Below are 12,799 nucleotides of genomic sequence, written 5' to 3'. Positions count from 1 at the left end.
CCTTGTGCTACCTAAAATCAATAAATAGGACTTGACTTTGCCATTAACTATAGCTAGTTTTTGTCACTATATTCTATAATGGTCTTGGATTCATCATTGAACTTACAGCTATTAACAGATATTTAGTAAAACTTTGATCATACCAATGATGTCGTCTGAGGAATCTTCATCAGGGGGACGACTGGCCCTCCTATTCCGCCTCGTCTTTTCCGAACCTCCCAAAGAACATGGCTCCTTTACTCTCATCTGCAGCTTTAAGAGCAAACAAAAAAACTATTTCAATATTTAGATACAATTTTAAGCAACTAAATCATTATCTGTCCACAAAAAGACCAGGATGTACCCATTTACTGACAGGCTGCAGGTCTCCATGACAGTTCTCTGGAACTGATCCATCTGTGCACAATAAGGGTGCTTTCACACATCAGTTTTTTGCCATCAGGCACAATCCGGCAAAAACATGAAAAAACGGATCCGGCGTCTGTTGCCGCCGGATCCGTTTTTTCCCCCATAGACTTTCATTAGCGCCGGATTGTGCCGGATGGCCTTGCGTTTCATCCGTTTTTTTGCCGTATCTGTCAAAATTTACTTGTCCGGCGGCTGGATGAAACGTTGAAGTGAACGTTTTTGTGTCCGGCAAAAAAAAAAAAAAAAAACGGATCCGGCGCCGTGTTTTATAATGGAAGCCTATGGACGTCTGATCTGGCGTAATGCGATAAAAAAACGGATCCGGCCACCGGATCCGGTTTTTTTTAACTGAGCATGCTCAGTATCACACCGGATCTGTCAAAAAACTGAAGGAACTGATGGAAAAAAACTGATGCAACTGATCCGTTTTTTCGCCGGATCGTGCCTCATGCCAAAAAACTGATGTGTGAAAGCAGCCTAAGTGATGCCCATAAAAGCCCCTATTAAACACTGCAACCAAGTTATCAAAGGCTACAAAATGGTAAAGTTATATATGTTTACTGATATTTTGTTACTTCAGGAGGAAAATACTTTTGTAATTCAAGACTTAAAGGAGTTGTCTCATCAGCACAACCTTTATCCACTATAAATTATGAATAGACATCTGCAGGAAAGCATTATACAGTACAAAGACGGTGCAACCAAGTGCTTAATTGGTCAGCCATTATATTTTCAGCCCTTGCTAGGATATACACGGCCCACAAAAAGTTAGGGCTATTTGGATTTCAGGTGAAATTTCAGGATCATCCTAAAATGCACTCTAACCTTATCAAGTGAACTTAAAGGGGATGTCCACTACTAGGACAACTCCTTCTGATTTAACATGTCTGCACCAGGTAAAAAAAAACAAATCGTATACTCACCTCCTGTACTGGCGTCATTCTAGTGGTGCTGCGACTTGTGATGTGGGGGCTCACACGAGCTCCGCATCCAATCAGCGAGGCCTTTCTTCTCCCCGCCTTTGGACCAAACTAGTTAATCAACAGGAAGTGAGCGCAGCCGCAGAGCGTTTGGTCTGAAGGCGGGGAGAAGGACACCTTACAGAATACTGTATATAAGAGCCCAGGCCACTCTGTATAACATAAAATACAGCATTTATTATACTCAACTGCAGGGTGGACAGGTCTGATGGGCGTTGCTGGTCTTGGTCCGGCACCTCCTCTCTGCTTGTGATCGCCGTCCTCCTTCTCAGCTCCATGTGGATGACGCGATCTATGTCATCCATACTCAGGTCTGCATTGCACTGTTGCGTACGCGCACTTTGATCTGCCCTGCTGAGAGCACATCAAAGCATTGTAGTGCGCATGTGTTGTCTTTGACCTTTCCATTACTGTACTTTCCTCTGACCTCAGCAGGGTAGGGAAAAGTGCGCATGCGCAGGGGCACAACAGAGGCCTCTGGGTGAATGAGAACGACCAAGGAAGGAAGATAAAAGACGCTGCACAGAGACCAGCGGCGCCCTTTGGACCCGACCACCCCGCAGGTGTGTATAATAAAGGATTTTTTTTATGTTATACAGAGCAACCTGGGCACTTATATACAGCATTCTAGAATGGCATTGAAATAACTACACATGATCAGGATTAGCAGCATTTTGTATGCGTATTTTCACAGCATCCAAAACACTGTTGTACAGTGCAGGCACAGTGGACAGCATTTACAGAAATCCCACGCCCACTGTGCTTCTCTTAGACGCTCCATAAACTGACATGTGGCGTAGTTTGGCTTTCGGAGCTGCAGCATGGCAATTTATTCTTGCAGAGACACTAGTGTTTTGGGCAAGAGAACACAACAAAAACGTGCTGTGCTCAGAATCCTGATGGTGGGCTCGGATGCGGTGTTCTCCTGTGGAGAACACTAGCGTGTCCGCAAGAGGAATGACACTGCGTCTAGAGCACAGTCTCCTGACCGTGTGCACGTATCCTTAGGCTATGTTCGCATGCTGCCTTTTTTTCTGACCACCAAGATACAGCGTTTTTGGTCAAAAAAAGACCGCACAAAAACACACCTGCGGCAAAAACACATGCGTTTTTATCTTTTTTTATGCGTTTTGCTGCGTTTTTTTAGTTGCTTTTTTTTCTAATACATTCAAAGGGTGAAAGACGCAGAGAAAAACGCAAAAAAGAATTGACATGCTGCATCTTTGTGGTCACCACAAAAACGCAGCTAAAAAAAACTGCACTGTGCAGACAGCAAAAATGAAAACTCAGACTTTGCTAGGGAAGGAAATTCATGCAGTTTTTAGACCAAAACCGCACCCGAAAAATGCGCAAAAACGCAGCGTGCGCACATAGTCTTAGGGGTACTTTGCACGTTGCCACATCGCTACTGCAATATCGTCGGGGTCAAATCGAAAGTGACGCACATCCGGCGCCAGTAACGACGTTGCAACGTGTAAAGCCTAGGAGCACCGATAAACGATCGCAAAAGCGTCGAAAATCAGTGATCTGTGTAGTGTCTGTCATTTCCATAATTTCGCTGCAGCGACAGGTACGATGTTGTTCCTCGTTCCTGCGGCAGCACACATCGCTGTGTATGGAGCCGCAGGAGCGAGGAACATCTTCTTACCTGCGTCCCGGCTGCAATGAGGAAGGAAAGAGGTGGGCGGGATATTTACGTCCCGCTCATCTCCGCCCCTCCGCTTCTATTGGCCGCCTGCCGTGTGACGTTGCTGTGTCGCCGCATGACCCGCCCCCTTAGGAAGGAGGCGGGTCACCGGCCAGAGCGACGTCGCAGGGCAGGTAAGTGCGTGTGAAGCTGCCGTAGCGATAATGTTCGCTACGGCAGCAATCACAAGATATCGTATCTGTGACGGGGCAGGGACTATTGCGCTCGGCATCGCTACAATCGGTTAGCGATGTCGCAACGTGCAAAGTACCCCATAGAGTCTGCCGGCTACAGCGGCCTGTTCAGATATTAGCAACATTTTAGAGGTGAAAATAACAGTTTTCATTCCTATCATTACACTTTGTGTTAATTCCGGAAAAGCACTTGAAGAGTGAATAAACTACTTGACAACAGTCTTGCATATGTTGAGAAGTGCCATTTTAAAAATGGTATAAAAATGTATGATATCTGATACCATAATAAAAAAAAAAAAAACCCTGCTCTGATGAACACAAGTCCCTGTATGTCTACATCAACTGAAAACTTACAGCATCTATTGCTCTTGAAATACATCCTCCCAGCCCAGAACTATTGTTCTTAAGGAGTTAATGGATCTGTAGCGTATGACGACTACAATGGCAGATACTGTACAAATACCTACACATGACAGCACAGCATATGGTAACACAATGTGAAATGCCTGACGTTTCATCAAGTCATCAACATATATAAAGCCCTACTCCAGCATTTTTATTAACACCACTGGAGTGGTGCTTTAAATCTATGTCCCCTGTTCCTACTCTTATACTCACCTGTGACAGTCTTCATCTGTTATCAGCACAGTTTTGGTCGGTCAGCTTGTAACCTGCCGGCAGCTGTAGTGTTTCATGGAGCACGCTGGAGGTCACAAATCAATACAAGTCTATAAGAGCCTTATTCTGGCCCTCATAGACTTTTATTGAGGGCTTGTGACATGACATCTAACTTATCGCCAGTCAGAAGTTACGAGTATAAATTGGGGCCGCGTGATCAAAGCGACACGAAAAAAAGAAGACGCCAAAGGGTGAGTATAAGACCAGGGGCAGGGGGGTTAGATTTAAAGCACCACTCCATCATTTAAAAAAATAAAAAAAATACGTAAGAGTGGTGCTTTATGTTTAATCTTTTTATTAACATTTTTTCAAGAAAATACAGAAGATAAATAACAGTATGAATGATCGACTGGTATCACCTTAAATCAATTATATGGTTACATCCAAAAACCAAATGCAAAATTAATGAGACCACGTATAGTGAGTGATTCCCTGAGAAAAGTAATAGGTCTCTACAAGAACAAAATAAAATAACTGTGGCTTTATTGAAATCGGGTGGTCTAAAAGAAGCCAGAAGAGATAGAGAGGCAGCTATCTAAAGAGGAAAGAAAGAGAAGAAAAGGACGGGAGTAAGTAAAGAAAGGGGGAAACGAAAAGGATCAGGGGGTTCCAAAAAGAGATTGCTCAATGCTAGTTCCAGCACTCGCATAGGGGAGTATACAAGGGGTCCAGCATATGATTACCGTATTTTTCGGACTATAAGACGCACCCTGGTTTTAGAGGAGGAAAATAACATTTTAAGCAAAAAATGTGGTCATGACACACTGTTATGGGGCGAGGATCTGCTGCTGACACTATTATGGGGGTAATGTCCCCAAATTTTCTACTAAGGTACACCATCCTGGTAATGATCCCCCTGCCATATATATATATATATATTATCTGTCCCTCATCCTAGTATAGCCCCATCTTGCTATATACTGCCATCCTGGTATGTGCTCCCATCCTGCTATATATCTCATCCTGGTATATGCCCGCATTATACCCCACCCTGGCATATGGCCGCATCCTGTCCTGCTATATACCCCATCCTGGCATATGGCCGCATTCTGCTATATACCCCCATCCTGCTATATACGCCATCATCCTGCTATATGTCCTGCATCCTGTGGCACACAAAAAAAAAAAAAAAAAAAATACGTTTATACTCACCTTTCCTCGCTCCACGCAGCATCGCTCCTCCTCCTGTCTGTGCCGGCAGTGCTGTGTGGAGCCCGCCACGATCCCTGCAGCATCGTGATGTTCTCCTGTCTGTGCCGGCGGCGCGGCTGCGTGTGGACACGTGCGCACAGCGATGACGTCATCGCTTTGAGCACCGCTAGTCTACACACAGCCGCCCCGCTGCCACAGACAAGAGGATATCGCGATGCTGCAGAGATCGTGGCCGGCTCCACACAGCGCTGCCGGCACAGATAGGAGGAGATCGCGGTGCTGCAGGGAAGTGACCAGTGAGTATACTGATTCACTGCCCCCCGCGCTGATGATGATGCGCGGGGGGCACTGAATACAGCCGCACATGATCACTCCAGGCTATAGTTGCCAGGGGTGATCATGTGGACGGCTGTTAAGTAAGCGCGCATCCCCCGCCCACCTGTCAGCGCTGGCTTCAGCGCTGAGAGATGGGCAGGAGGATGGGCGTGCATATGTAATGAGCGGGCCCACGCGCTCACGGCAGGCGCTGCTGCAGCCTGCTCGTGCCCCCGATGACCTGGTCCACCGCAGCACCCCCATTCCCCGCAGCCCTACATTCGGACTATAAGACGCACCCCCCCAATTTCCCCCAACATTTGGGGGGGGGGAGGGGGGAGTACGTCTTATAGTCCGAAAAATACAGTAGTTTTTATCTCTCTTCTCCCATCGAGCAAGGGGGTGGAATAATTTAAGTCACAGTCTCCAATAAGGACCTGAAGGAGGGGGGAGAGCAAGAAAAACATCGAAGGACCCCAGACTCAAACACATTTTTCCGTTGAGCCATTTAATTCTGCAGTCAGATCTTCCATTTTACAGATGTTAGTCATCTCTGTGAACCAGTCTGCCTTACTCGGAACTCCCGGGATTTCCAGTGCCTAGGTATTAGAGTTCGCGCTGCTGCAAGGCAGAAGCGAAGTAGGTTCGATTTCTGCGCTTTGATGGTGAGTGGTGCTTTATACACATCTCTGTAGGTTATGAAGATTGTCTTCATATATGGATTATGTATCATTTTCAGATGTAACTACTGCTATAAACCAATTAAAGGAAACCTTTAAAAGATCCCATATGCATTCTGCGCTATAAGCAGTGTGTTGTGTGGCCTGTTAACAGCTTCCTACCCATCCCTTTCTTGTAATATTGTGGAATATGAAAGTAATAAAAAAACGTTTTATTACTTACATATTCCCTATGTAAATGAGCAGGGTCTCTAGCCCCAAGGGTGTCACATCGCCCTGTGGGCGTTTGCATACTTTCTGTGGTATCACGTCCCTGTGGGCGTGATACCATGGATTTACATGTGCGACGTCACAATCAGCGTCTTCAGATCCCGCGTGTGAGCACTTACTATTCCTGCAGCCGTTATCAGGGTGCTCGCTTCTGTGCTTCAGATGCGCTCTGCGCAAGCTCAGAATACTCACTTACATAGGGAATATGTAAGTAATAAAACGTTTTTATTACTTTCATATTCCACAATATTACAACACAGGCATGGGTAGGAAGCGGTTAATAGGCCACACAACACACTGCTTATAGCTCAGAATGCATATGGGACCTGACAGGTTCCCTTTAAGGCTGAACACTAAAGCGGGCTTTACACACTACGATATTGCTAGCAATTGCTAGCGATATCGAGCGTGTAAGTACCCGCCCCCGTCGCACATGCGATATCGTGTGATCGCTGCCGCAGCGAACATTATCGCTACGGCAGCGTCACACGCACTTACCTGGCCGTCGTCGTCGCTGTGACTGACGAACAATCCCTCCCTTAAGGGGAAGGGACGTTCGGCGTTACCGCGACGTCACTAAGCGGCCGGCCAATCAAAGCGGAGGGGAGGAGATGAGCGGGACGCAACATCCCGCCCACCTCTTTCCTTCCGCATTGTGGCCGGCGGCAGGTAAAGAAACGTTCCTCGCTCCTGCGGTGTCACACATAGCGATGTGTGCTGCCGCATGAGCGATGAACAACATGGATAAACAACCCTTACCGATTTTTGTGTTAGGGACGACCTCTCCATGGTGAACGATTTTCACCATTTTTGAGGTCGCTTAAGGTCGCTGGTAAGTGTCACGCTGCGATATCGTTAATGACGCCGGATGTGCGATAATTCATTAACGATATCGTAGCGTGTAAAGCCCCCTTTAGGCTATATGCCCACGGCACTATGTACCCACGGATATATCCGCAGTTACGTCCGCAGGTTTCCCGCAGCTGCTCCCCGGAATCCGCAGCTATACATAGCTGCGGGATTCCAGCGAAATATCTGCGGAAAGCCTGCGGATATTCATGCGACTTACCTACGGAAGTCCTGGCTTCTATCTCCATAGTGGAGGGCTGGGAATTCCGCAGGAATAATTGACATGCAGTTATGTGTGGCTGCGGGACATCCCCAGCATATTTCGCAGCCGCACATACAGCAGCATGGACACAGACACTCCCCATGTCCCATAGGATAACATTTGGAGTGTCTGTACTTGCTAAAACCTGCGGATTCATCTAGAAAATCCAGATACATCCACAGGTTTTCTGCTGCAAAATCCGCGGGTACAGAGTCCCGTGGGCACATAGCCTTAGTCTATGTGCCCACGGAGGAAAGTGTCCTGCGGTTATATCCGCAGGATCTCCCAGAAAACCGCAGCACAACTTTGTCTGTTTACATGCTGCGGTTTATTTGCGGAATGTCCTGCGGATATGATGCAGGCATTCTCCATTCAGGATACAGTACCATGGCTTCGGCACTGCATCGTCAATGCAGAACAAGTGCTGGAGTGATCGGGGTGTTCATACCTCCATCACGCAGCACTTCACACTCCGGCCGTGTTTACACTGTGAAGGAGAAGGTGGGCGGGCCTGAACAAGCTCCGGCTGTCACATGACCGGAGGTCATGCAGGCCCCGCCCACCTCCTTCCTGCTCCTGTGCACCGAGGGAAAATGATCGGGTGTCTGCTATCAAGGCAGGTAAGTATGGGACCAAGGCAGGGGATTTCCGCAGGTAATGCCGCAGGAATAATTGACATGCAGTTATGTGCGGCTGCGGGATATCCGCAGTATATTTCGCAACTGCACATTCCGCAACGTGGACACAGCACTCCCCATGTCCCATAGGATAACATGGGGAATGTCTGTACTTGCTGAAACCTGCGGATTTATCTGTAAAATCCAGATAAATCCGCAGGTTTTCCGCGGCAAAATCCACAAAAGCAAGCTCCCGTGGGCACAGGGCCTAAGGCTGATGAGGAGAGCCATTAGATCAAATACTTGATTAACCTCTTGACAAGGTATTGTGGGAAATGTGTCAATTTGCCTTACATGAGTCAGGTTTTCAAATATAACTAAGATAGCCACCAATGACATCATAGACCCTCCCATCAGCATGGATCCACCAGATGACGTCCCTCCCATCACCATCACCATGGATACGTCCAATGACGTCATAGACCTGCCTACGATGATGCCCACCAATCAGCTCATGGACTAACACATTGTTCAACCCACTGCCCAATGGACACATCCAAGTATGCCCACTGTAGAGCTGACCATGCCCCTTTCCTAGTTTTTATAAAAGGCATGTTCTTGAATAAATCTCTCTGTTTCTGGGCCAACTTTGGTCGAGGAAAGATGAATATGACTGTCTGATCTCATTTTTCAAGCATGCACTCGATCCACACCAATTAGAATCAGGCAGTAGGCAACTTGTGGAACTTTATAAGAGTTCACCGTAACAAGGCCAGGTTCACAATAAAGTGTAAATTTACGTTCTTTTCATATTCTATGAGGAATAGCAATAAAAACAGCTTCATCCAGGGATAAACTTAAAGGGGTATTCCCATCTTCAAGATCATATGTCAATATTTAGCAGGTGTAACAATAAGAATATTAGCAAATACCTCCAATTAGAAATGTAGTCTAGTTCTTTGGAAAAGCTATGTCACTTACCTTATGTGCAGGGCATTGCAGTAGCTTAGGAATCCAAGGGTATGGCCACGCATATCAGGACAGTGAGTTGAACGTATTCATAACCATGGATATCTAAGCTACTGAAATGCTCTGCACATAAGGTAAGTGACATTTCAGGAAAACTATACTACATTTATATTGAATATATTTACTAATTCTTATTATTACACCTATTATATATTTGTATGGGAGCTTGGAGATCTTGGAACCAAGCAGCCACCCCTTGCACTCAAGCAACCAAATGTGACGCCCTGTGCCTAGTTGCCAAAGATAATTACCTGTGTATTGCCATCTGTATAACATGTATTGTAAGCCTTAGGCCTAAGACACACGGCATGAAAATCGGAGCATTCCACTCGGACCAATATTAGCCTATGTGCCAGCTCCCATGAGCAATTATTTTCTCAGCCCTAATTGGACTGAGAAAACAGTCGCACCATGCTGCGGGGGTAATGCGATCCTTGTGTCTCTCACACCCATTGAAGTGTATGGGGCGAGAAAAAAAACGCACTGCACTCACATTACACCGGTGTACCGCAAGTGCAGGGCGAGAATGGCAATAGCCGGCTACGGAGGAGAGAGGGAGATAAATCCCTCCCGCCCCTCCTCAGCGCCGGCCCGCCCCCCGCTGCTGTGGTCCGATCGCACCTCAGTCGCAATGACACTCGCATGACACTGGGCTCCCGCTGTGCTGCCAGCATGAGCCGAGTGTCATGTGAGGATCACAGTAGTCCCCTTGTGGCCCTGGCCTTAATGAGGATTTGGCTATCTCTGCTGCTCACAACAGAACACATATTTGTATACATTCCCTTAGTGAGGTTGTCACTAGAGAGAAAACCAACTCTTGAGTGATGAGCCCTTAAAGGAGAAAGGGGAGGAGCTTAGTTGTGAGGTAAATTTCAGTCAGGGGCAGTTGGTGGTTGTGAAATGAGGAGTGTTCTGAGGTGATTTCTAGAAACCTCTGGGAAGGGCCATCTACACTTGTCAGGTTATCAGTCCCTAGGTCATCAGTGCCTTCAAGGTCAGTGACAAAACTGGGAGACTGCAGCCTTTTTTTTTTTTTTTTTTTTTTTTTAAAGGGGCAATGACATTTGCCTGGGAGCACAGTGGCAAGTGAGAGTCCGGAAACTTCTAGAACAACTAGAGAGTCATCCTTCAGGATTCCAGTCACCTGCTGGCCAGAAGAGATTACAAATCTGGATTGTTCTGGTCTTGGAAATCCAAAGATACCAAGATACCTATTCCCAGATAGGAAAACAGCAGCAGAGGACAAGTACACTACAACCATACAGCAGAGAAGCCAAACTCCCATCAGGGCAGGAAGGATCCCCATCATCGGATGCTGTGTTAATATGTGGAGGTGGCCTAAGCTATAGCTAGTTTGTTTAAACGTAATAAGAATATCTGTGTATGTAAATAATCAAAATATAGATGTAGTAGCATAATTATCTGTGTCTATGTAGCCATCGCATAGACCCATAATATAATTCTAAGCTGTATATTCATGAAAGGGTTACCAAGGATAAGTGAACAGATGTACGAACAATGAACAAAGAAAGTATTTGTGCTTATCAGTAGTTCCACACAAAGAAGGAATGTGCCATCCATGGGATGAAATGTGGGTACCTACACTCCCCAACTCTCCCTATGCAGTTTCGATGTGTGAGAGAAAACAGATTGATACTTTTTGTACATGTCTGAAGGTTGAAATGTATTAAAATCTGGGCTATAGATTATACGAGTTCAGTTGGAGACGCTGGCTAAATGAGAGAACATGTCTGTGTGGTCATTGTCTGAGTCATTAATATCGGCACTGATATACAGCTAATACGGCACCGGCCTCTGAATATCCCAAATGAAGATACCATTAGCTATCTTTACCCGAAATCTCTACCTTGACAAATATACTGCTGAGCTCCAGTAAAAGGTAAAAGCTCCCTGTCCTGTCTGACTGAATTATTTCCTGCTGCGCCATCCCTACCTCAACACATCCCCCAGGAGCCAGCCCTAGTTGGGGGGGCAAGAGGACAACTCTCTGGCACTGCGCATCACCACCTAACTCCTTCCCAGCAGCAGTGCCCAGCAATACCACAGCCGAACATGCCAACTGGTCCGACAACCACTTTATTTATAATTTTATTTTTCTTTCTCCCCTTTTTAAATATTTTTATTCCCCATTACAAAAAGCCTATCGTTCGCGCCTGGTACGGCCACATCACTGCTCAGAACCACCGCTGTGACATCAGAGGCCTCCGGGGCGGAACATAAGCACCCGCCCCTTGCACTCCGGCAAACCAAGCACCTGCCCCTTGCACTCCGGCAAACCAAGCACCTGCCCCTTGCACTCCGGCAAACCAAGCACCCGCCCCTTGCACTCCGGCAAACCAAGCACCCGCCCCTTGCACTCCGGCAAACCAAGCACCCGCCCCTTGCACTCCGGCAAACCAAGCACCTGCTCTTTGCAATGAATATATGCGCCACTTGATATACGACACCACTATTTTTTTCTCATTTGTGTGGAATGTTATGTAAAAAACCATGGATATGACCTTGATCCTAAAAATGAAAAAGTGTCACATGGTTATTTCACAGTATGTGCACGCAACGTCTCTAAAAAGAATGAACGTATTCATTGCAATGTTAAAACCACTAACTGCACATGTAAAGCCTGTTGAGCGTCTTTTAACTGTTTCACTTTTCCAAGGACACAGAGTGGATAAAATAAGGCCAGGACCATTATTCTGGCAGCTTCTGTGGTTCCTGAAATACTCTGCATACACATACGCATCTGCTGCCTACAGGGACACTAAATGGGCAGAAATCACATGGCATGGACACTAAATTTTAGAGGATGTCATAAAAAGGGGGAACTGGCGAAGACAGGCATAAAAATACAACACAGATGTGAACATAAGGCAATCTGTAACGTGGGATCTACACTCCAGCTCTGCTTAGACAGGCTGCTGTATACGGGCATCGGCCGCCAGGACCTGGGTAACCAGCACATAGCCTTTGTCCACATTACCTCAGGTGGTCTCCACCCTCACATTACTAGAAGCAGCTCAGTGGGTGTAGCCTGGGCATAGCCCTTCCGTGCAGCTCAGTAGGTAAAGCCTGGGCACAGCGCTTACTTATAGGTCAGTGGGTATAGACTGGGCACCGCGCTTACAGCTCAGTGGGTATAGCTGGATACAGTGGGCACAGCGCTTGCTTACAGCTCAGTTAGTATAGCCTGGGCACTGCGCTTGCTTATAGCTCAGTGGATATAACCTGGCACAGCGCTTATAGCTCAGTGCATATAGCCTGGCACAGCGCTTATAGCTCAGTGGATATAACCTGGCAAGGCGCTTACAGCTCAGTGGATATAACCTGGCACAGCGCTTACAGCTCAGTGGATATAACCTGGCACCGCGCTTACAGCTCAGTGGATATAACCTGGCACCGCGCTTACAACTCGGTGGGTATAGTTTGGGCACAGCGCTTACAGTTCAGTGGGTATAACCTGGGCACAGCAATTACACCTCAGCGGGTATAGCCTGGGCACAGCGCTTATACCTCAGCGGGTATAGCCTGGGCACAGCGCTTATACCTCAGCGGGTATAGCCTGGGCACAGCGCTTATACCTCAGCGGGTATAGCCTGGGCACAGCGCTTATACCTCAGCGGGTATAGCCTGGGCACAGCGCTTATACCTCAGCGGGTATAG

General features: G+C 46.9%; 1 protein-coding gene across 2 annotated transcripts in view; it reads right to left on the bottom strand.

Annotated features, from left to right (window-relative positions):
• Positions 1 to 12,799, bottom strand: part of USP45 (ubiquitin specific peptidase 45) — a 210,726-nt gene that overhangs the window by 195,385 nt on the left and 2,542 nt on the right. For both annotated transcript variants that reach the window (XM_075340100.1, XM_075340099.1), the window contains exon 2: positions 144 to 252. In XM_075340100.1, the coding sequence (XP_075196215.1) occupies positions 144 to 246 (103 nt within the window). In that variant the 5' untranslated portion in view covers positions 247 to 252. The remainder of the gene's footprint in view (positions 1 to 143; positions 253 to 12,799) is intronic.

Source organism: Anomaloglossus baeobatrachus, chromosome 3 (genome assembly GCF_048569485.1).
Source record: "Anomaloglossus baeobatrachus isolate aAnoBae1 chromosome 3, aAnoBae1.hap1, whole genome shotgun sequence".
Taxonomy (NCBI): Eukaryota; Metazoa; Chordata; class Amphibia; order Anura; family Aromobatidae; genus Anomaloglossus; species Anomaloglossus baeobatrachus.
The sequence above is the reverse complement of the archived record's forward strand: the minus strand, read 5'-3'. Positions and strand labels throughout refer to the sequence as shown.